This window comes from Saccopteryx bilineata, chromosome X (assembly GCF_036850765.1).
Source record: "Saccopteryx bilineata isolate mSacBil1 chromosome X, mSacBil1_pri_phased_curated, whole genome shotgun sequence".
NCBI classification, from domain to species: domain Eukaryota; kingdom Metazoa; phylum Chordata; class Mammalia; order Chiroptera; family Emballonuridae; genus Saccopteryx; species Saccopteryx bilineata.
In genome coordinates, this window is record NC_089502.1 from 54,865,239 (window position 1) to 54,890,358 (window position 25,120).

General features: G+C 45.0%; 1 protein-coding gene across 3 annotated transcripts in view; it reads left to right on the forward strand.

Moving 5' to 3' along the window:
- Positions 1-4,963: 4,963 nt before the first annotated feature.
- DIAPH2 (diaphanous related formin 2) overlaps positions 4,964-25,120 on the forward strand; it is a 1,004,885-nt gene continuing 984,728 nt past the window's right edge. For all 3 annotated transcript variants that reach the window (XM_066248744.1, XM_066248745.1, XM_066248746.1), the window contains exon 1: positions 4,964-5,344. In XM_066248744.1, coding sequence (XP_066104841.1) covers positions 5,216-5,344 — 129 coding nt within the window. In that variant the 5' untranslated portion in view covers positions 4,964-5,215. The remainder of the gene's footprint in view (positions 5,345-25,120) is intronic.

Here is a 25,120-nt window from a genome sequence, read left to right on the forward strand (position 1 = left end):
ACTGTAGCAGAATGTCTGGCACTTTTTTTTTATCTGTCAGACATCTATGTATAGTACATGCTGAATAAATACTTTATTCTTTTTTATTTTTAAGAGAGAGGGACAGACAAGGATGGAAAGACAGACAGAAGACAGAAAGGGAGATGAGAAGCATCAACTTGTAGTTGCAACACCTTAGTTGCTCATTGATTGCTTTCTCACATGTGCCTTGACCAAGTTTGGTGGTGGTGGGCAGTTCTAGCTGAGCCAGTGATCCCTTGCTCAAGCCAGAAACCTTGGGCTCAAGCCAGAGACCATAGGGTCATGTCTATGAACCCATGCTCTAGGCAACAACCCCATGCTCAAGCCAGTGACCTTGGGATTTCAAACCTTGGTCCTCAGTGTCTCAGGTTGAGGCTCTATCCACTGCACCACCACCTGGTCAGGCATAAATATTTTATTCTTAGGCAAGCTTTAATTCATAAATATTTCCCCATGACGCTGAAGGTGGGTGGTTCTCATATTTGTCTAACCCATATTTCCTTTTATTTCTCTACCAATGACCCAGCTTGTTTAGATGAGACCATGCAGCAGAAGGGAGACACAGAAAGCCAGAGGAGGACTAGAAGGATCATCAGAAACCGCTGGGTAATGGATGGGTCTAAGATCAAGTTGAAGAAAACTAGAGCCTCATGGCTTTTTATCTTTCTCTCTCCCAGGGCTGGCTTTCTCGTGTTGACTGGAGGCAAAACTCACGAGAGGCTAGAGGGAGAGACCAAAAGGTCAGTGGCTCTAACATATATGTTTGATGTCCCAGCTGATGATGGTCACCTCCTTCTTTCTTGGGCCTCTGAGAAGAGCTGTCTCTCCATCCAGCAGCTTACTTGCATATCCCAGGAAGGTAAAAAGAAGGAATGTATGTGCAGTCGGATCAGCCCTGGGGATGCACTTGGGGAGGTGCCTGGTTCCTAATCAGTGGACAGAACATCCTTGTGGGAGAGCAGTGGCTCCTTTGTGTGTTCACTCCCAAGAGAGGCCAATGACCTCGATGCCTGGAGGAAGGGTGCTTGTTTGTAACTACTGTTTAGATTAACCAGAACAAAATGCTAAGAAACATTAAGGATTAAGGTGGGCCTGACTGGTGGTGGCACAGTGGATAGAGCATTGATCTGGGATACTGAGGCCCAATTTTGAAACCCTGAGGTTGCCAGCTTGAGTGTGGGATCACAGAAATGACCCCAAGATCGCTGGCTTGAGCCCAAGGTTGCTGGCTTCAAGCCCAAGGACACCAACTTGAGTAAGGGGTCACTGGCTTGGCTGGAGCCCCCTGGTCTAAGCATGTGTGAGAAGCAATCAATGAACAATTAAAGTGATACAACTATGAGTTGATGCTTCTCATCTCTCTCCCTTCCTGTCTGTCTCTGTCTCTCTCTCTTGCTAAAAAAAAAAAAAGAAAAAAAATTCAGACAGGGCTGAGCTAGCCACAGTAAAGTCAAATGTAAGCCATATCAGCGACAAAGTGTTTCACTTTTTTGCAGTCAAGATTATGTGCCTTTTATATGTACCTCTGACCTGATTTTAAACATAGCTTCACCTGGCCTAGGGAGAGTGAAACACAGTCTTCCATTCACAGTAACGTCAATCTATGTGTCAAGTCTATTTATACCCCCCAAACATAAGTCTTTGTACTACAATGCCTCCCCCCTTTTTAAAACCACACCAACGAGACCTACAAGTGGGGACCTTCATGATCTGGAAGCTGCTTATGCCTTCTGCTTCTTCTCTTGCTAACAGCAGCCCCTTACCCCTGTTCCCCCACACACCCAATTTCTTAAACATAGGATCTCTGCATATGCTATCATTATTTTATTGGCCTGGAATGTTCTTCACTTGCCTTCTTTGCTTCATAATTGCTCAATATATATATTTTTTGCTTAATATCCTTCCCAATAGCCAGAAAGTTCCATAAGAGCAAACTACATCTGTCTTGTTCACCACTGTACCCACAAAACCTGGTACAGTACCTAACACTCAGTAGTAGCTGTCAAGGAATAGTTACTGACTACACCTCTAAGACAGCCCAAACATCCTCTTTGGGAAGGTGTTCCGGAGCCTCTGACATTCCAATGGGTTCCTCCTTCTCGTGTTTCTGGGCTCCCTGTTCATACCTCTTGTACTGAAATGTGGTTCCTTATCAGTCTGCCTCTCCCAGCTGGCCGTGAGGTTCCACAAGGCAGAAATGATGTCCACTTCATCCTTCTAACCCACCGCATTCTGTCTATCACCTGGTGTACTCGAAGGAGCTTAATAAAAATCTACTGAGTAGATTACCGAGCAACACTTGAGCTTGGAAAACCTTTAGCAGTGCCCTACACCTACATCTCTCCAACAGGAACTACCTGAAAGCACGGCTCAAACAGGTCATGTCTTTCTGCAGCATGCATTTTCACGTAACTTTTCAGGAGCGGAGACATTTCAGTAATCAAAATCATGCGTGTGTATACGTATGTACGTACTGCATCGAATTAAAGATATATATCAAAGTTTTAGTTCAAGAGCCTGACCAGGTGGTAGCACAGGGGATAGAGCACTGACTGGCCTGGGATACTGAGGACCCAGGTGCAAAATCCCAAGGTTGTTGGCTTGAGCACAGGCTCACTGGCTTGAGCAGGCGGTCACTGGCTTGAACATGGGATTATAGACATGATCCCAAGGTCGCTGGCTTGAGCAAGGAGTCACTGGCTTGGCTGGAGCCCCCTAGTCAAGGCACATATGAGAAAGCAATCAATGAACAACTGAGGTGCCACAACTATGAGTTGATGCTTCTCATTCTCCTTTCCTGTCTGTGTGTCCCTCTCTCTCAAAAAAATTTTTGTTAGTCAAAGAGAAACTTCAACAAAGCAAATTTAACATCAGGCTCCTTGTGCAGCCTCTCTGGGAGCATGTGTTCCTTCTTCTGTGCTGTCCCTGGATACGTTTACTACCTGCGTGATTAAAAAGCCAGTTAATGACAAAGCCAGGATCAACACTGTTTTGATAATTCACGTTCTTTTCACTCTACTGTCATCCAAGTTAATTGCCTAATTATGCCTGAAGCATGGTCATATTTATTCTAATGCACTCAATAAATATGTTTGTAAACAAATTAGATTCAACAGAGCTGAATTTAGGTTGAAGGGGAGAAGGGCAAAAGGAGTCATAGCCTGAAGAGAGCTGAGTAACAGGCATAGGGACATGTTTATTTGTTGATTTACTTATTTATTAAAGCTTACCTTAAACATTGTATTGTTTTTCTTTTTTCTTTTTAGCAAGAGAGAGAGATAGAGAGAGAGGGACAGATAGGAAGGGAGAGAGATGAGAAGCATCAACTCATAGTTGCGGCACCTTGTTAATTGACTGCTTTCTCACATGTGCCTTGTCCAGCGACTGAAGCAGAGCCAGTGACCCCTTGCTCAAGCCAGTGACCTTAGACTCAAACCAGCTACCATTGGGGTCATGTCTATGATCCCACGCTCAAGTTGGGAACCCTGCGCTCAAGCTGGTGACCTCAGGGTTTCAAACCTGGGTCCCTTGTGTCCCAGGCAAGGCTCTTCCCACTGCACCACTGCCCGGTCAGGCTCTATCTTAATTTTGATAAAGTTTATCTATTGATTTTAGAGAGGAAGTGAGTGAGAGAGAAACAAGGATTTTCTGTTCCTACTGGTTGATGCTTCCATGTGCCTGGACAGGGAATCCAACCTGCAACCCTGGTATCGGATGACACTCCAACCCAGCTGTGGACATATTCAGAGACTTAATATCTGGACTGACATCTCACCTAGCTTCCTTAGCATATATGCACTTTTTCTATGATGGTGGTTCATTCAAACCTTGCCCTGTCCCTTGAATATTCTCAGTGTGAACATTATTTTTAAAGGGCCCTGTTTAAAAAGGATGGAAGAGCCCTGGCAGGATAGCTCGGTTGATAGAGCATCATCCGGAAGTGCAGAGGTTGCCAGTTCAATCCCGGGTCAGGGCACATACAGGAACAGATTGATGTTCCTGTCTCTCTCTTTCTCTCCCTTCCTCTCTCTAAAATTAATAAAATAAACATTAGAAAAGTAAAAAGGATAGAAGAAATATTGCGTGAGCTTCTTCCAGACAACTAAAGGTTTAAAGACCAACAATACTGGCAGTGCCCTGCTGCTGTTGCACAAAAAAACCCCACCTAACATTTGTTTAGAGATTCACATTTTAAACAAAGTTTTGACACACGTGATCTCATTCCGCAGAAGTAGTCTAAATTTAAAGTAGTTTGGGAAACCGAGAATAGTAATGCATCCAATTGTTAGCGCTGTACAGGTGCCGTGGGTAAAAAGCCTTCCACCCCCTTAGGGATTAAGTGGTGGCTGCCTGCTGCTTCTAGACCCAGCAGCTTGGGAGTGGAGGATAGACTATTTCCTTGGCCGCAAAGCGATGGTGGCAACAGAAAACACCCACTCTTTCACTTTGACCTGAACAGTCTGTCAAGGTAATTCACCAGCGTTCCCCGAGGCGGTTCCCGGACGGGACGCCAGATGCCTCGCCAATGGACCCCGCCCACTGAGCGTGTGCCCGGGAAGGTGCTCAGGCCTACAGAGGAGGAAGCTAATTGTCAGGTCGACCCTCCAGAGGAACCCACACGGGAGTCCTCCTCAGCCTCAGTTTCCTCATCTCTAAAATGGGCTGCACCTCCTGTCTCTGGACGGGTTCCCTCCCATTTCACGCAAGGCCGTAAGGAAGGGAAATCAGTGCTTAACCACAGCTTAAAGTCCTCTCGCTGGGCTCCGGTCGCTGCGCCGGGCATGCTCAGTAGCCCGGCCGGCTCGGCACCGGGAGTAGGAAGCAGTTCTCAGTTCCCAGGCGGCAGACTGCGGGCACTTTGATGAATCACGTGTGTTGAGGCCTTCTTAAAGAGATAGGCACCCACTTTCTCCACCCTAAACACCGCCCCGAGGGCGGCGGCGGCTGGAGTGCTAACTGCAGCTGCTCAGGGGCAGGGCTTGTCCCAGCACCGAGTAGTGGTAACGGCGTGTGGCGTCGGGGGTGCCCGAGAGCCCGGCGTCCCGGCGGCTTGAAGCCAGCCGCTCCCAGGCAGACACTCCCTCCCAGGAAGCGGGGCTCGCGACCCGGCGCGGGGCAGCGGGGCCGTCCCGAGGGACTCCGTCAGTGGAGGAGAGGTGGGGTTTTAGGGCACAGGTGACAGGCCCGGAGAAAGATGGAGCAGCCCGGGCCGGCGGCGGGCGCGGGAGGCGGCGGCGAGGAGCCCGGCGGGGGCCGGAGCAACAAGCGGAGCGCGGGGAACCGGGCCGCCAACGAAGAGGAAACGAAAAACAAACCCAAATTGGTGAGTGCTCCTGCAGCCCCCGCCGGCCTTGGGGACGGCGAGAGCGCCGGGGTCCTCCTGCCGTTGAACATGGGGGCGCCCGGGGCCCCCTCCCGAGGGTGAGCGCGACCTCCCCGTGCAGCTCGGGGGGCCGCTGACGGCGCGGCCACGCGGAGGCGCGGAGACGCGTGGGGGCGGAAGAGCACCTCCGTTCCCACAGGCGCCTCTCTCTCACTGCTGTCAGCCGTGCGGGGGGCGGAGGCCGCACCCCAGCTCGGGGAGACCCCGCGTCCCGGGCACGGTCTGTTGTTCGCCGAACTTGCGGGCGCGAACCTCCCCTGCGCGGTCCCCTCCCTTCCCAGCACTGTCAGTTGCTCGGCTTTGCCTCCTGAACGCTTTCTGGGGCCGGGCGGGGAAACCGCTCTCCCTGCAGTCCAAATACTTAGGAGCTCACTCAGAGATTTACTTTAAAAAAAAATAAAAATTTTTTCCCTATAAAACAAAACACACAACGTAGGCCCCGTTCTTTTCACTTTACCAGGAATCTAAGGAAAACGCGCCTACGTGCATTTTTTTCTCCCGCGCCTCCCCATGTGCTCTCCCAAGAAACATTTCTTTGAAAGAGTGGGGGGAGCGTGGGAGTCGGAGGCTGGGTGAGGTACCACCAACTGTCGTGTGTGAATAGGCAGAGGCAGGCAGCCCTGGCACTGAGTTGATCGGGAACTCTCAAAGGCAGCAGGCGGACTGCACGAGTCCCACCGTCCTGAGAAGTGTGAGAACCGGTGGTAGCAGTCCATTTCCTGTCGCTGACTTCTTGTGCAGAGGAATGAAATCTATGGGGCCCGCTATGAGATTGGGAAATCCTGGAGTTTCTTCTGCTCATCAGTAAAAAGGGTTCCTCTTTTGGGGTAGACTTGCTAATTCGAGTGGCACGAGGGGGAAACGGTTTGCCTGCACAAATTCAGCATATACTCCTGTTGCAACGTTGTTAGGCTAGCTCTCAGGCAGAAGCCACATGTTGCTCAGCTAGTCTCCAGTTTTAATCAGCAACTTGATTAGAATTAGAAAGGAGAGGGTGATTTAACCGAAGCCTTTTCTTATGGCATCTAGCCATTTGGTATAAACCTGTTATACTTCCTTCTCTTGCCTTTCACCTTGGAAAACTGGTCAAAGAGTTACAGTTTTAGGGAATAGACAGGCTTCCCTTTTGGGAGAAGGGACCTGGCTGTGTAGAATACAATGACAAGTTTAAAGTCTCATCCGTTCCACCCTAACTTGAGGCAAATTGAGAATTTTTAATTTCTCCATGTGTCCTGTAATCCCAGTAACCACAAGTGAAGACATTGAGTCACAAAGTTTTTGTGACTTGTCCCTGCTCGCCACCACCATGAAAGTTAGAAAAGTTCTATGAATGGATCACCAAAGTTTAATGTACTTAAACATCCTAGTGTTGTGATTTTGAAATTTATCGGTTTGTGGTAGAAGCGTGGTCACATTTCCTTTCATTTTTGACATGGCACAAAACCGGTTTAAACAGTGATTAAAAGTTTAATCAAAAAGAAAAAAGTGAATTGATAGTTTTCACGAAGAGTTTGGTACCAGTCAGTGGCAAGAACATTCCCCTTTCTTTTTTTTTTTTAAATTTTTTCTTTATTTTTTATTTATTCATTTTAGAGAGGAGAGGAAGAGACAGAGAGAGAGGAGAGACAGAGAGAGAAAGGGGGAGGAGCTGGAAGCATCAAGTCCCATATGTGCCTTGACCAGGCAAGCCCAGGGTTTCGAACCACAGACCTCAGCATTTCCGAACATTCCCCTTTGAGGAAGTTTGCGAGAGAAAGCAGGCATCTCTGCTGTTAGTTAATAACACCTTGATCATATTCTTCTTTTCCTTTCAGTCATTTGTCCTGTTTCATCTTTTATGTTTTACTTGCTTTGACAAGGTAACTAGATACTTATGAGGTGGTATCACTTTCAGTTCCTAGCTGGCACTGGTGTTGAACATAGCTTGATGTAGTAGGGCAAGCATTGGAATCCCAAGTTTGTTCATATCAGTGGGAACCTCTCTTTTCTTTGCTCAAACATAACTTTTGAGCCTTACATGATTTTACAAGCAGATGTGTCAGAGTTAATACATACAGCTGTAGGAAGATGTTCCAGCACTTTTTAAAGGCAAGCAAGCTGACCAAACAAGACTTTGTAAACTTCTTATTATAAATGCCTTACTCCTTATTTTGAGTTGTCTTATTGAAGTGCTCAACATGGCCTTCTGAAGCCTTTTAGAGAACACACCGTCTCTGGGATTCTTAACTGAAAATATTGCTAGTAAGATAAAGCTTAACCTAGGCTACATTTTATTATTTTGGGTATTATGTTATTAATCAGTGTAGTAGCCCTTAATTGTGTGCGTATGTGTGTGTGTTTTGCGCTGCTGTGTAGGATTATAAAAGACAGCCATATGGTAATAGAAATTATTTGTGTAGGTGATTGTGGGGGATAGCTGTTCGTAAGCTCCTGAAATTGTGTGAACAATTTTGAGTGTACGCAGGTGCATGCGCTTTTCTGGGCCTTGTAGCTTTCATCCATTTCTCAAAGGCATCTACCTGTCCCCTATAGAATAAAAACGAGAAAGAGAGAGATAGAGACAGAGATAGGGAGAGAAGAAATGCCAGTTGATTGCACGGAGGTTACTGGAGGGAGGAGATCACTCATGAAGGGAATATTGAAATAGCACTTGACCACAGGAGTGATTGATATGAAGATAGTTCACCCTGGGGGTAAAAAGCTAATTACACAATGTCAGTATACTATTAGCTAAGGTAAACGTTTTCACTATGTAGAAAAATTAACTCAACAGCTATCGTATAGTGGGTTCATAAAGTATAAGGCTTGTGACTCAGTTGTTTTCATTTAGTTCCTCGTTGTTCTGGAAAACTGGAGAAAGAAGACATGGTTTCTACAGAGAAGAACTGTAGAAACTATGTACTTTCATTTATATCCTCAGCTTTGGATGGGTATTAGTGAGATATTTTTTCTTGAGAGATATTTCAGGACTTGAACAATTTCTGTTTAAGATTAATTCAGTCAAAAGTTAACAAAATTTACTTCAGTGTTCTTCATCTATGCCTCCTCATAATGACCCTTTTATTTTGATTTATTTATTTTTTTTAGTAAAGGCTACCTTGTTTGGGACTCATCACATTTTGAATAACACATTATCAGCAGAGCTTTCTATTTTATGTAACTATCTGGTGAGGCCCAGATTGTAGTGTCTCATCACACAGCATGAGTTTCAGATTAATTAGTAACTTAATGTCAACTATGGAATGTATTTTGTCAGATTGAGTCGTGAGAGCTCTAGTGTTAGGATCAAATCCCACAGTTTAAGGCAGTGACTCAGCCATTAAGAGAGGTTTTATATATATTTAAGATTTCTTTTTTGTGTGTGTGACAGAGACAGAAAGAGGGACAGATAGAAACAGACAGGAAGGGAGAGAGATGAGAAACATCAGTTCTTCATTGTGGCACCTTAGTTGTTCATTGATTGCTTTCTCATTTGTGCCTTGATGGGGGCGGAGGTACAGCAGACCAAGGGACCCCTTGCTGAAGCCAAGCTCAAACCCCCTGGTGAGCCTTGCTCAAACCAGATGAGCCCACGCTCAAGCTGGCAACGTCGTGGTTTCGAACCTGGGTCTCCCACATCCCAGTCCGATACTCTATCCACTGTGCCACTACCTGGGTCAGGCGATTTCTTATTTTTTTAAATGATTTTATTTATTGAGTTTAGAGAAAGAACAGAGAGGGAGGCGGTGGGAGGAGCGGAAAGCATGTACTCGTAGTAGCTGCTTCTTGTATGTGCCTTGACTAGGCAAGCCTGGGGTTTTGAACTTGCAACCTCAGCATTCCAGGTTGTTGGGCAAACCAATGTGTTTCATATATGTTAGGTTTGCTTGCATTGGTGCAGGGCAGAGCCATGTGTGTATAGTCTATGTAAGTCTGGGTGCTTGCCCTCAAGGTGGCAGATTGCAAATTGCCTGTTGCCTTCCTGCTTGGGAAGGGGCCTTTGTGTGCAGAGAAGGGGTATTTTCAGCCCAGCCTGTTTGGCTGGGAAGTGCTGAGGCTAGAGCAGGGCCCCCCAAACTACAGGCCCGCGGGGCCGCATGCAGCCCCCTGAGGCCATTTATCCAGCCCCCACTGCACTTCCGGAAGGGGCACCTCTTTCATTGGTGGTCAGTGAGAGGAGCATAGTTCCCATTGAAATACTGGTCAGTTTGTTGATTTAAATTTACTTGTTCTTTATTTTAAATATTGCATTTGTTCCCGTTTTGTTTTTTTACTTTAAAATAACATATGTACAGTGTGCATAGGAATTTGTTCATAGTTTTTTTTATAGTCTGGCCCTCCAACGGTCTGAGGGACAGTGAACTGGCCCCCTGTGTAAAAAGTTTGGAGACCCCTGGGCTAGAGGATGCTGAGAGAGAGGGAGTCTGGAGAGAGGATTGGAGCTTGGGATCCCTGAGTGAGAGGGATTCAGACTTCCTTGCCTGTTTGCTCATGCGCCCTTGGGAGACAGTCCCTTTACCATCTGCCTGAATCCAATGGGAACCTGCATCTGCATGGCCACAACAACGGCTTTACACAGGTTGATGTTCTATCCATCGTGCCACCACAGGCCAGGCTAAGAGAGGCTAGTATTTAGGTACAACCAACACCACACACACACACAAAATGGTCTAGAGTGGCTTCATGTTCTTTGGTGGTTTTTGTTTTTGACTTTGTGTTTCTGTATAATTCCTGAAGGCTGTGGTTCTTTCGCTAAAACTGTCTAGTTAAGTAACTTGAAGTAACAGAAGTTAATTTTGTGGTCATGACAACTTCCTTCCTATTTGGTTATTGTTTTTTAATTGGATAAATCATGGTTGATTTTAACTGATAAAGTCTGAGCTTTATGATTTCATTTATGTAACACATTTACTAAGCATCTGCTAGGTTCTAAGCATTATTCTGAGGGTCGGTGATGTAAGTAGTGGGACAATAAGAGTGTTGGGTAAACAATTGTTTTTTTAAGTTTGCTCTCTTGTATTGGGGCAGCACCATGTGTGTGTGGTCTGTGGAAAGCTGTGGTGCTTGCCCTCAGGGCGGCAGATTGCAAATTGCAGACTGCCTGCCACCTTGGGGAGGGGCAGTTGTTTGCTAGAGAAGAGGTTTTTTTCCCCAGCCTGTTTTGCTGGGCAGATGAGTGGAGAGAGAGAGAGAGAGAAAGAAAGAGAGAGAGAGAGAGAGAGAGAGAGAGAGAGCAAGCTGAAGCAGGTAGGGGCCTGTGAGTCCAGGAGAATCCAGAGAATGCGTCATGGCTTGGGAGCCCTGAGTGAGAGGGAAGTGGTCTTCCCTGCCTGTTTGCTTGTCCCCCGTTATAAGACTTTAATAAACGCCATGGCCCACCATTTTCTGGCTCCACAGTTCCTTTACCGTCTGTCCGAATCCAATCGGAACCTCCACGGCCATGGCGATGGCCACTGACCTTACTAAGGGAGACAAGAAAGTTAATGACTAAAGAACTGTGTGATAAGGAATGATTGGAATATTCATAGGAGGGTGATGTAAAACCGTCATGGAGAGGCATCTAAATCTAATTGGATGCTTGAATGTGGTAAAGAAAGGCTAACATAGCAGGTGACATTTGCACCACGGCTTGAAGAATAGGCCGTTACTTGAGGAAGGGAGGGAAAGGCATTTTAGGTTGACAGAACAACATAAGAGAGAAACGTGGGCAGATGTTAATGGCTGAAACAAAGGGTACATATGGTTGACCTATTAGAAAAGAGACAGTACCGATCATGTTGGATATTTGTATACCTTGTCAGAAGTTCCACTTCTTTTTGAAAGCCATAGGAAGCCATTGAAGAGATTTAAAGAAGCAGAAGACTGACCTGATCAGAACTATGTTTCAGAAAGAAACTTAATACAGTGGAGAATTTTTTTTCTTCTTTTCCAAGTGAGAGGAGGGGAGATAAACAGACTCTCACAACTGGCCAGAGCTGAGTATTTTAGGGGTGCTGGAATGAAGGCAAGAAGACCATTTAAGGCAGGGGTCTCAAACTCGCGGCCCGCCAAATAATTTTGTGCGGCCCGCAGACTAATCCACGAAGTTCAAAATATTTTGGATAAAATTAAGTAAGCCCGTGGATTAGTCTGCGGGCTGCACAAAATTGTTCGGTGGGCCGCATGCGGCCGAGTTTGAGACCCCTGGTTTAAGGGGAACCAAATGGTATCAAAGAGTCAGAGACCTGGATTCCAGTTGCAGCTCAGCCGTGTACTCAGCATGTTTCTCTGCATCTCAGTATCCCCGTCACTTCACTGCCTCACCTTCCTGCCCCTTTGCCCTGAACATCTTCAGATCTGAGATGTCCACCCTGGCCCTCTTTATAAATCTCACCTGCAGTTTATAGCCCAGCACGTGGCTCAAAATTTTCTCATTCTTCCACTAAATATTCACTGATGACTTGACCTTATTTAATGAAGGCTCTTCTTAATTTTGAGCTCCTAGCTATCCTGAGTCTGAATGTTTTAAGCTATTCCTGTATCTACGGAGATTTTCAAGTGCTTTGGACAAGGGTACTGTTGTATGCCTCTTCTTGAAAACTTTTCAGGCTGTGGCTTGGGTACAACACTAATCAGTAATTATTAGTAGCTGGGAATTCTTTCCCTGTAGGCCAGAGTTTTGAGAGTGTAAATTGTTGAAAAGAAGCTTAAACAAGATGTTTACTTTTGTGTGTCATTTTTAAAAAAGTTTGCATGCATACTCCATCAAATGAACCTACTCTGTGCGTTCTTCTCTGTCCTGTCTCTAATGCTGAAATTCGAGACACTTTCATGGGTGGGAGAATGCCCTTACCCCCTTGATTGTTTGGACTGTTGTGGTATCAGCGCCTGAAGTTCCATGCCAAGAAACAGTATCAAAACTGATGATGGCCCTGGCTGGGTAGCTCAGTTGGTTGGAGCATTGTTGCAAAGCACAGAGGTTGCCAGTTTGATTTCCGGTCAGGGCACATACAGAACTGATCGATGTTCCTAAATCTTGTCCCTCCCTCCACCCCCTCCCCCCAGATCAGTTTTATTGTTATCAGTAGGAGACTTCATATTAGTGGAGAAAGAGCACTGAATGGAGAGCAAAAGGGCCGAGTCCCCGACCCTGAGTCTGCCCTCCCTTTCATTTGCTTTTGACCTCTGATGAGCTGTTTAGCACCAGAAGCTGAGCCCTTTGATTAACAACTGCCAGTCCTGAGGTCATGTCTGCCTTCTTTGCTTCACAAAGTGGTTTAGATAAAAACCCAGTAATTTGACTGAGAAAGCATTAGGAAATTCTATATTGCTATGCAAATATAGAGCATGATTGTTAACTCCTTCCATTACCTGAATCAAATATGTTGTGGTTGGATGGTTTAATGGCTTTCTTTCATTTTATAGTTCTAATATTATTATTGTATAAAGTACCATAATATTGTCACTTATTTGTTTATTGATCCCTTATTCTCTTCCTCAATTCCATTTGTCCATTTGGAGGATGATGCATTCTGTCCTTTTACTAATAATTCTTTCCATTGAATGCAAAAAAGAAGTGAGTTTCGTTTCATTTTTTTGTTACTGTACCTTTTTTTAAAAAAAGACTTAGGTTACCCTTTTCTTTGAAGTATTTAACATTTTTGTTAAAAACTTTTGTTAGATATTTCTGACATCTGCCTCATCAGACAATGTGCTGCTGTCGTACAAATGAGGACAGAGTCACTGTTGTGTTAAGGGTTCTGTTCAAGAGATAAGTTTAAAAGCTCGTTCTTTGTCAAAGTTAGCTCTAACACTGAGTCATTGTGCTTCTGGGCCTCTGAACATGAAAAATGATTAAATCTTGTTGTTGTTGATTTTTTTTTTCTTTTCGGGAACAATTAGAATTGTAATCCACCTAGCTTTCACTCCAGGTTCCAGGAGCTTTGGCAGTAGCGACATGTCATTGAAGTGAACTCACATTCCTTTCTAACCTGGTGTCGAAGAACAGTAACTAACAGACGCTCCAAAAATAGTACCTACATAATATATGCTAATTTACAATGAATCGGCACATTTGCCTAAATATTACTGGGTATGCTAACATCATAGGGATTATTATTGAAGACCAAACTTTCTCCTGTTCCTATATTCAGTGTGCCATGCAGAAGAGACTAGTTTCTTCTGGTAGATTTGGGTTGTTTGATATTTTATTTTGTTTCAAGAGTGAAGGAAAATAAGATAATGATGGCCCAAGTGACTTAAAATATAGTTACCTGCTTTATACCAAAGGAGATATCTTGTAGAAGACACTTATCTGGAAGATTGCTCAAAAATGATGCATGCGCCCTGGCCGGTTGGCTCAGCGGTAGAGCGTCGGCCTAGCGTGTGGAAGACCCGGGTTCGATTCCCGGCCAGGGCACACAGGAGAAGCGCCCGTTTGCTTCTCCACCCCTCCGCCGCGCTTTCCTCTCTGTCTCTCTCTTTCCCTCCCGCAGCCAAGGCTCCATTGGAGCAAAGATGGCCCGGGAGCTGGGGATGGCTCTGTGGCCTCTTCCTCAGGCGCTAGAGTGGCTCTGGTCGCAACATGGTGACGCCCAGGATGGGCAGAGCATCGCCCCCTGGTGGGCAGAGCTTTGCCCCTGGTGGGCGTGCCGGGTGGATCCCGGTCAGGGGCGCATGCGGGAGTCTATCTGACTGTCTCTCCCTGTTTCCAGCTTCAGAAAAAAAAAAAGAAAACAAATGATGCATGCAAAGGAAGGTCCAGATATATTTCCACAGTGCTCCTTATTATTAGTGTAAGTAATAGAAAGAAATCACCTCATACTAATTTTTTAATTGATTGCTTTTAGCCTGAGAGAGGAAAGGGGAGAGGGAGGGAAGCATTCATTTGTTGTTCCATTTAGTTGTGCATGCATTGGTTGCTGCTTGTTTGTGTCCTGACTGGGGATCGAACCTGCAACCTTGTACTTACGATGCTCTAACCAACGGAACTAACCAGCCAGGGCCTCAACTCCTAGTAATTTAAAACTCGTAAATGAGTTTTATGATAAGCCTGACCAGGCTGCATCGGTTTCAGTCTAAATGATTTACTCTGGCTGTAGTTTGAACAGACACGCAACTGAATCCTGGTACTTGGTTGTTTAACATAAGGTGGCCTGGGGAAGAGAGGGCGTTGGCGCCTTTCTCAGAAAAGAATGTAGAAAAAAATTCTAACTCATCACTATTTACACTGGCTTTGGCTTAATGAAGGTTATTCTGCATTGCTTTAGAGAGAGGAAGTTACATTGCTACCAAACACAGGCCAGCAAACTGGCTGCCAGTTTCTCCCTGTGTTAGAGCGCTAATAGTCCTCCTGCTGCTGACTTCAAGTGAGAAGCAGCTGTCTAGGTGGCTGTTGAGGCAGCCTTGGTAGGAATCCAGGACTTCATTAGGATGACTTGTTCCCCAAAGGCTGTTGAGTCAGTCACCTGGCAGTTCCGGTGCTCACCCAGGGGAGACAAGACCTCAGGCACAATCCTTTTAAAAAAAAGTCTACTACTTGTTCCATGATAGATAGCCACATGCTGTGGTTAAGATCTGCTCAATATAATGAGGAATTTTTATCTGCCCTTAACTTGTTGGTCTGTCTCACCCTCCTAAAAGTAAAAGAGGTAAAATGAAGTTTGCACTTTCTTTCTAATGACACAGAATGAAGACTTTTTAATAGAACGTATGAAAATGTCAAACTTACTATAAAGTTGAGAGGATATTAGAATGAACCACCATATAGCCACTACTCACATACAGGGCAGGGCAAAAGTAGGTTTAGTGTTGTTCATATAGAAAATAATTCAATAATTAATAAATAATAATATAAGAATAAAGTCTGTGCCCTGGCCACATAGCTCGATTGATTAGAGCATTGCCCCGATGTGCAAAGGTTGCAGGTTTGATTCCTGGTCAGGGCACATACAGGAACAGATCGATGTTCCTCTCTGTCTCTCACTTCCTCTCTTTCTAAAATCAATAAATAAAAATTTTAAAAAAGGTTTTTTTTAAAAAAAGAATAAACTCGGTGTTTCGCATACTCACAACTGTGAACCTACCTTTGCCCCGTTCTGTACAGTATTTATCTTGATTTTCAACATTTGTTGCATCCACCCTTTATTTATTTATTTATTTGCTAAAGTATTTTAATGCAAATCTCTGTTATCTTGTCATTTTATTCCTAGGTGTACATCTCTAAAATTTACTGCCTTTTTACCACTTAAGCCACTGTTGAATCTTTAAAAGCATATTCCTTGGCATCATCTAACACTCAATTTATAATCAGATATCCCTAATAGCCTCAAAAAATATTCGATTTTAATCTCATGTGTATCTAATTAATCACGTCACGAGCTCCTTATGCAAAAACAGCTTTAAATTAATGGTAAAATCGTGGTCAAACTTATTCCCCATAAAGTGCTATCATAAAGTATCACATCCAATTGAGTTCTCTTCTGTCTTTAATTCTGTGAAAGTGCCTGGAATGGTTGACTATATAAGTGTGGAGAGACTCCTTAGCATACTACTCTGTGCCATGGAAAATAGACCACATTAATACTTGGTTCCACTTGCTGGTTGGGTAATCACTTATTCTTCATTTTGCAATTGGTCAAGTGGATAGGGTTTATGTGTAACAATTTTCCTACCAGGGAGATGGTGTAGATAGTTGGGTGCAGAAAGGAATTGTGTCCTTGAGTTCTCCAGATAAACAGCGCGTATAGCTTTTAGACAGACAGACAGACACACACACACACACACACACACACACACACATAACACATTTATGTTACTACCTTGAGTTTTGATTTCAATACAAATGCCATTTTGGTCCTTTAAGTGTCTTTGTTTTTAGCCAGTTGAATGAATATACTCAAGGTTGCTGAATCTGGATACTTGGTGTGCAAACTTTTACAAAGAACGCTGAACTGTGAAGGTTCCTTATTTAGAGGTTTGTGGGGTTAAAATTACAAACCAGTCTACACTCAAGAGGTGGTGGAGCTAGGCTGGGTGGAGTGGGTATGAGAATTAACTGGGGCAAATGGCCTACTCTCCACACAGATTTACTAAAGAAATTGTGTAACCACTGCCTTCCAGAGAGCAATTACTGCTGTTCTGTGCTGGGAGGCGATAGGCATATAATTTCTCAACTTTGTGGATTTAAGTAGACTTAGATTAGTAATCCATCTCCACTCTGCAATTTCTAGGCCGCCCTTTTACTGACCCAATCAGTTGGGTCATTTTCCTGGGCCCTGGAGATGAGTGATAACTGTTGGCACCCAACAGGTGGCATTTCCTCCTTTCCTTTTGCCCAGGGGAGGGAAAGCCATAGAGGTGTTGTTTTATGTGCTTTGGCATCGATCATTGATAAAATCACATAATGCTTAGTAGTATAGTATGCTGACTGAAGCTGTTTCGAAAGATTCTGTGTGCAGAAAGAAAGAACATCTGTGAACTACACACTTACATTTTGAACTTTAATAAAGTATATGTGGCCTGGCATGTGGTGGTGCAGTGGATAGAGAGTCGACCTGGAATGCTGAGGTTGCTGGTTTGAAACCCTGGGCTTGCCTGGTCAAGGCACATAAGGGAAGCAACTACTACAAGTTGATGCTTCCAGTTTCTCCTCTCTCTCTTCTCTCTCTCTCTCTCTCTCTCTCTCTCTCTCTCTTTTCCTTCCTCTCCTTCCTCTATCTAAAAATCAATAAACAAAGTATATGTGTAATGGAGACCAGGGCCACTGGGACCATAGAGGTCACATCACTTACCGAATTATGTGCCTGGTCACAAGACTGTCTTCAGGGGGCCACTTTTCTTAACGCATGCCAAGGTGCCAGTCCGGCTAGCTACCACACTTCAAGCCAGGTAGCATTTGTTCTGAAACCTGATAGGAAATGTAGCAAGGCACAGGACAGAGTTTAAGTTTGTCATTTGGAATAGGTGTTTTCCATTTTTCATTGATTCTGAAAAAAAGAATATCAGGTGTATAGCTACGTAACATGTTGCCCTAAGCTGGACTGCATTTGCTTTTATTTTATTTTACATTTTATTTTATTTTTTTTTAGAGAAAGAGAGACAGACAGGAAGGGAGAGAGATGAGAAGCATCAACTGATAGTTGTAGCACCTTAGTTGTTCATTGATTGCTTCTCATATGTGCCTTGACTGGGGAGGGGAGGGGTCTCCAGCTGAGCCATTGACCCCTTACTCAAACCAGTGACCTTGGGGTTATATCTATGATCCCACACCCAAGCTGGTGAGCCCGCACTCAAGCCAGCGACCTTGGCATTTCAAACCTGGGTCCTCAGCATTCCAGGCCAACGTTCTATCCACTGTGCTACCACCTGGTCAGGCTTTATATGCTTTTAAATTATTGCAGTCCTTCAATGTAGGGGGCTCTGTCCTTGAGGACTAGGCCCCAGGTTCAGTATATCCCTTACTTTCTCTTCTGTAAGGCTCCTCCCTTTCTGCACTCTTTCTAGTGATTTTCCTGACAATATTGTTCCAGGGCGCTTCACCTGGTTACAGGTCATGACGGATACGACTGCATCTTTGGGAAGTTGGGGTCATCGCTTCAATTTATTTTCATTTACATTGCCCGTGGTCTAAGGCAAGAACATATAGCAAGTTAGGATGGGTTAAAATAAATTTGGCAGAAGCATTGCCTCTAATAATATGCTCTGCAGCTGAGTACCTCACAGCACAAAATCAATGTTTTCAAGGAGAGTCAGTGTGTACATAAAACATTTGTGAGCAGGAACAATCTTTCCTTAGGCTGACCTCACAGCTTGGTTTGCATTGGCAGTGCAGGAGCTAACATTTTTTCCTCTCCTTTGGTTGAGTAGCTAATGGTCTTTAAACAAGCTATTAAGGGAAGAATAATTTTCCAATGCAAAAAAAAAAAAAAAAAAAAAAAAAAGGCCTGGATTTCCTCCAGGCTTGGTGGTTTGGCTTTTCACGTATTTGTTTTACCAAAGCAGGGCAAACGCATGTTCTCTAAGCTCCAAATCCTTGGGTTTTCTCGTGTACCCTATCCTTGCTTCATCAGAATGGTTTTCAGATGGTCTTGTGAATTTCTTGAGGCCCAAGCGCTCCGTTTTTCTTTAAGTTGAGTCAGTCTGAGACCAAATACTAAGTTTTTAAGTGGCCATATCTCTGTATAAAATGGAATTGAGGCATAAGTTATATTTTACAGTAGGAGCTGTGCAGGGCTCAGGGCCTGATTTTCCACGCTCTTCCTACCAGCTCTTTTGTAGCTAATTGTGGATCAAGATATAGTATTTTACAAATTTCTGCTTTTCTCCCCCTCCATTTAAAGAGTCTGATATCACTTGCCTGTTTTTCTTTCTTTTTTTTTTAAACTCTGAAGATCACCTGATTCCTTGTCACTTTCCCTGGTTTTGGCAAATATTATTAAGGGTGAATGCTACTACCTGGCCATAGAGATAACATGCAGAAGGATGACCACTGGATGTGAAATCAGTTACTGAATGTGACAGGGATTTATGTCCCATCCACACCCATTGCCCACCAAGTTGCCGTAAACTAGTAGAAACTACATTATTTTTTAAAGATTTTATTTATTTATTTTAGAGAGAAGGGGGAGGGGAGATGTGGGGCAGGGGCGATGGGTGGGGGGGGGGAGGAGCAGGAAGCATCAACTCCCATATGTGCCTTGACCAGGCAAGCCTGGGCTTTGAACTGGTGACCTCAGCATTCCAGGTTGTTGCTCTATCCACTGTGCCACCACAGGTCAGGCTAGAAACTCCAATTTGATCTTAGTACTACTTCTCCGTGTTTCAAAGACCCCACAATATCTTTTTTAGACTTGAAGAGTATTTCTTATCTACACAGAGTTGAAATAGGTTAAACGGGCTATCATACTGATCCTGTTAAATCTTTTCTTTTTCTTTCTTTTTGGTTTTTTCTTTCTTTTTTGGTAAGAGTTATAGTCCCTGGCAGTTTAAAGAGGTTATACACAGAGTACTGACTACTTTTAAAATGCAACTCTAGGTAAGTCATTTATCTGTCTTCTCTCTAGGTGTCGGTTTATTCTGTAAAATAAGGGAGTTGAAATAAACAGTCTTCAAAGTTGTGCCAGATGTGCTGTCCTAGAAAGGAAAGGTTCCCAAGAGCACTGACGGCTCTGCCCTAACAGAGCTGCGTGACATTTGGGTTCCAGTTAGATGAAGCGGTGATAGTCATGAAAGTAAGGAAAGATGACTATTGAACGCCGAATGCTAATGGGTGAGAATCCCAGTTCACTTGGCTGTCCTGTTTCTGGAGTCTGAGTTAGCCTAGTGCACTGAAGGGTCACATCAACGTTGTTGTCACCATGTGCATGCAGCATGCAGGGCCCTAGAGGATTCTGGCTCTGCTCGAGGTCATCCTTGTCTTTGGGTAGTTTGCCTTGGTTCACTGACCTAGTACAAGGACACAAGCCTGACCTGAGGCAATTCCTCCCTAAACAATCTCATCTACACTGGTTGCTATTCTTAGTGCCTTGCATGTGTACTGCTCACAAAAATTAGGGGATATTTCAAAGTGAATATGAAGCGATAAAATATCCCCTAATTTTTGTGAGCAGTACATTTGTCAAGAACTGTAGGGTCTGGGATTTAATCCTGCTTACTCACCTGTTGCTGTTTCCCATCTGCTTGCAGAAGGCACAAGACTCCTGGGAGAGACTAAACACAGTTTATTATTCACTGCAAAGTCATAGCCAGAATGTCAGCCTGACTCGCTGGTTTACTATGGTTTTGAGTCCCATGAAATGGACCAGGTTGGATGCCTACACAGGTCAGCAGCTGCAGTATAGGAGAGGCACAGTGAGCTTAGGGGTTTACCGCTTTTTTTTCTCTCTCTATTTTTTTTTTTTGTATTTTTCTGAAGCTGGAAACAGGGAGAGACAGTCAGACAGACTTCCTCATGCGCCCGACCGGGATCCACCCGGCACGCCCACCAGGGGGCGACGCTCTGCCCCTCCGGGACGTCGCTCTGTCACGACCAGAGCCACTCTAGCACCTGGAGCAGAGGCCAAGGAGCCATCCCCAGCGCCCGGGCCATCTTCGCTCCAATGGAGCCTCGGCTGCAGGAGGGGAAGAGAGAGAAAGAGAGGAAGGAGAAAGGGATGGGTGGAGAAGCAAATGGGCGCTTTTCCTGTGTGCCCTGGCCGGGAATCGAACCTGGGACTCCTGCACACCAGGCCGACACTCTACCTCTGAGCCAACCAGCCAGGGCTGGTTTACCGCTTCTTATAGGAAACAGACACAACCTGCTCTACATCTGGGAGGAGGAGATCTGATTATTCCATCTCCAGGGTCACTTGCTACAAACAAAGGCCTGGGAAAGTGCTGCTGGGGCCTTCAGTCTCAGCATCCCCGGCAAGAATGTGCAGGGATGCTCAGGGACCATGGTAGATATTGTCCCCCATCAATAGGAACTTTTGTGGTTTTCACAACAGTTATTTTTGTAGGTAAGGAGAAAGGTTCAGAGCAGGGAAGTAACTTGCCTGAGGATATACAGTGGTGAATTTGGCATTCAAGACCAGTGTGACTATAAATCCCTAGCTTTTTTCCCCCTTCTTCTTTTTGAAGTGAGAGGAGGGGATATAGAGAGACAGACTCCTGCATATGCCCTGACCTGGATCCACTCAACAATCCCCATGTATGACTGATGCTTGGACCGTCTGGGGCCATACTTGCCACTGAGCTATTTTTAGCACCTGAGGTCGAGGCTCCATGGAGCCATCCTCAGTGCCTGGGCCAATGGGTTTGAACCATTTGAGCCATGGCTTTGGGAGGGGAGGAGAGAGGGGAAGAAAGCGAGAGAGAAAGGGAAGGGAGGGGGTGGGTAGAGAAGCAGTTGGGCACTTCTCCTGTGTGCCCTGACCGGGCATCAAACCTGGAACATCCACACGCCAGGCGGACGTTCTACCCCTAAGCCAACAGGCCAGGGCTAAAATTCCTAGTTTTTAACCATGGTTTTCAATAGCGCCTTAGACCCTAAACTTCAGAATAGCTCTAAATTGACCCGAAGACCTAGTGGTTCCCTAGACTGGCGATGGTTGGACCTGGCCTCAATTTTGCGGTGTGCATATGTATAATTTAGAAGACAGAGTTCAGGGCCTTTCATTTTTATGCCTCTGATAATGAAAAGTTAAGATTCTTGGAATCACAGCCGTGGAGTAGTGGGTCAGATACGTGACCACTGCTAGAAAAGAGCCATGAGCAGGAACGTGTCATGGCTGTGGGTTTTAGCATACACACACATGGTTCTTAAAAATACCAGTCTGGCAGTCTGGCCTCTGTTGAATAATTTCACGGTCAACACAAGGCCTACTGTACTTCACCACTGTTGCATATTGCACACAATTCTCTTTTTTGTTCGTTGTATGTCCGCCAGGAAGAGAGTCGCTTCTGAACGTTGTGAGCCACGCTGCCAGCTTCATCTTTGAGCTTTCTCTTCTCCTCCCTGTCCCCCTTCTGTTTGTTTGTGCAATTTATGTGAGGTTGGACTGCTTTGGAAAAATGAACGCTAGCTCCTGTTACACAAGTACACAACATGCATTATTTCTTGTTTAGGGGAGTGCCAAGAACCACCTACCTTCTGCTACTTCCTGTGTCTGCTGTGCCTAAATTGGCTGCTATAAGAGGGTGGCATATTCAGCAAAGTGTCATCTTTTGTGACTTTGCTGCTGAAAGTGTTGTGACAAACTTTTGTTTTGAGTTGATGGGTGACAAGTAATAGAGCCCTAAGCTCCAGGCTTAAGTGGCCAGATAATACAGAAGCACATTACTGTGATTTCAGTTCTAGTCCCTCAGCCTTAACCTTCATTTCCCCTAAAAGGAAGAGAGGGCTTTTAACTTCAGAAACTGTCACGAGGGAAGTATATCATGGACCCACTTTCTATGCCTGGAATCAGGTGATTTCACACCTGTGACCACTAATCTGAGTGAGTTGAAAGGTCTATGTTGGTTCTTTTCATTGAACTAGGTACAATGGATATGAGAGGGGGTAAAAGGCTGTCTTAAACTCACATAATGATATAAAGATCACTGGGGAACCTGATAATTATGCAGACTAGGTATTTTTTTACATTTCTATTTCTTAAAATATCCCTCTTACCTAGTCTTACAGATTCAGATTTGTTCCAAATAGGATATCCTTTTGTTTTCTTTTTTTGATATCCTTTTGTTTTGGACATCGTTTAACCCAAAGAGCTTTGTGTTTCAGACAAATATATGAGGAAGGATATAATATCCCTCTGTCCTCCCCCAAAAATATATATTTAATGTTTATTTTATTGATTTTAGAGAGTTGAAGAGAGGGAGAGAGAGAGAGAAGAGAGACAGGAACACCGATCTGTTCCCGTATGTGCCCTGACCAGGGATCAAACCGGCAACATCTGTGCTTCGAGATGATGCTCTTACCAACTGGGCTATCCAGCCAGGGCTGTTCTTCTTTTTCTTTACAGCAGTGGTTCTCTGTGGGTCAGATTGACCAGCTAGGGAACATTTGGTAATGCCTGGAGACGTGTTTAGTTGTCACAAATGTGTGAGGGTGCTACTGGTAGCTAGCGAATAGAGGTAGGGGCGCTGCTGAGCACCCTACTGTGTGCGAGACAGCCCCCCATGATAGAGAATGATTTCATCCCAAATGTTAGTAGCACCAAGGTTGTGAAAACCATGCTTTGGACCCTGTGACTTTCTGTTCTAGAATGAGAAATTCCTAGGGCTCCTTCGCCATTCTTCACGCTCTACTCTGGTCTTTGCGCTGCACTGAGACAGGGCCAGATTGTCCCTGTCTTCCAGAAGGCATTGTCCGTTTCATTGGCTCCCAGCAATTCCTTTTTCATTTCCTTTCTCCCCACTCCCGGAACTCTGCTGGAACGGACTGCTTAGAATTTGATTGTTTTAAGCTGTACCTCTTATCACTTATCTCCTTTCTGACCTCTTAAAAAATAATCATTCTCACCCTAAAAGGCTATTTTTTCTACCTGCCAATTTCATGCTACTGCAACAAGTTTTGCTGCTAGTCACTTTTAACTCGTCATTCGTCCGGGGTTTAGATTCTGTGGGCCAGAATTTTCTGGCAGCTTGTGCTGCCTGATTTGTTGACTGCCCAAAGTAACAGTTTTCCTTGCCTCCCATCTCACTCTTCAGCTGCTGTTCTCCACATACAATTGCGGGCAATCGTATGCCTTTTCAGATGCTACCTGAACGCGACTGAGGCCGAACCTTTCCAGCTACTTTGACATCTAAGTTTTATATTATATCTTTGTTTGTGAAAGGCGCCTCCCAACACTATGATGCAGTTCTAAAAACAGCAAAAATTTGATTCATTTCTCTGAGAGCCATCTGAAACCTAGAATTCTTTATGGCAGTGGTGGTTTTTTTGTGTGTGTGTGGTTTTTTTTTTTTTTTTTTTGTATTTTTCTGAAGCTGGAAATGGGGAGAGACAGTCAGACAGACTCCCGCATGCGCCGGACCGGATCCACCCGGCACGCCCACCAGGGGGCGACGCTCTGCCCACCAGGGGGCGACGCTCTGCCCCTCCGGGGCGTCACTCTGTCGCGACCAGAGCCACTCCAGCACCTGGGGCAGAGGCCGAGGAGCCATCCCCAGCGCCCGGGCCATCTTTGCTCCAATGGAGCCTTGGCTGCGGGAGGGGAAGAGAGAGACAGAGAGGAAGGAGAGGGGGAGGGGTGGAGAAGCAGATGGGCGCTTCTCCTGTGTGCTCTGGCCGGGAATCGAACCCGGGACATTTGCACGCCAGGCCGACGCTCTACCACTGAGCCAACCGGCCAGGGCCGGCAGTGGTTGTTTTAATCTTTCTTTTGTCAGGGAAAATAAAAATGAACTTGAAGTCACCCCACTGAACATACAGGGACACTGACACACACACACACACATACACAGGCACATGGCATTTATAAAGTTTACTTTTTCAAGATAAGGTTTTTTTCTTGCCTCACTTATCACCAGACTATAGTACTATAATGGTAGTTACTGACTGACCTTGCTGATTTCTGGTCCAGTTGAACCCAGGCTGACTTCCCTCTTTGCGCAGTGAAAATCAGAGACTGCTTCTCACTCAGTTCGACAGGATCAAGCTTAGTTCTATATTTCAGGTTACTGTCAAGCTACCTAATTTTATCTTTTTTTTTTTTCTTCTTTTTAGTTGCCCCTTTATTTAAGTGAAGCTATTAGCTGCATTGCCCCATCTGCCTGGAATAACCTCTTATCCTCTTTTTTTTTCTTTTCCTCTTCTCAGTGAATTCTAATGACTTTTCTCCAATTTCTTCATATACCTTCTTAAAATCTTTATTGCTTGATTGAAAGTGACATGGTCAACTTGTTCCACTACAACCTTGTGTTCCCTGAAGGATGAGTGGGTACATTCACAGTTATGCTTATTATAAACGTTTGTTACGGTGTATAACCGGGCTGCACACGTCACGTCCTCAGCATGAACAAGGCATCGGGCTGAGGGTATCAACACAGCTATACATAGGTCTTGCTCCCAAGGAACTCGTGGCCTCGTGAGAAAAGAGGGACATGCGAGTCCGAGTAGTGAGACCTAGAATAGAGAGTGATCAAACAGAATGCTTGTGGAGTGCCGCGTGCTGTGTCCGGCGGGGACAGGAGAGCCTTCACAGAGTCACAGAGGTCACACTGGCCTCTGGGTCTTGGAGAATGAAGAACAGTGTGGTAAGGTTACCAGGGAGCGCATTC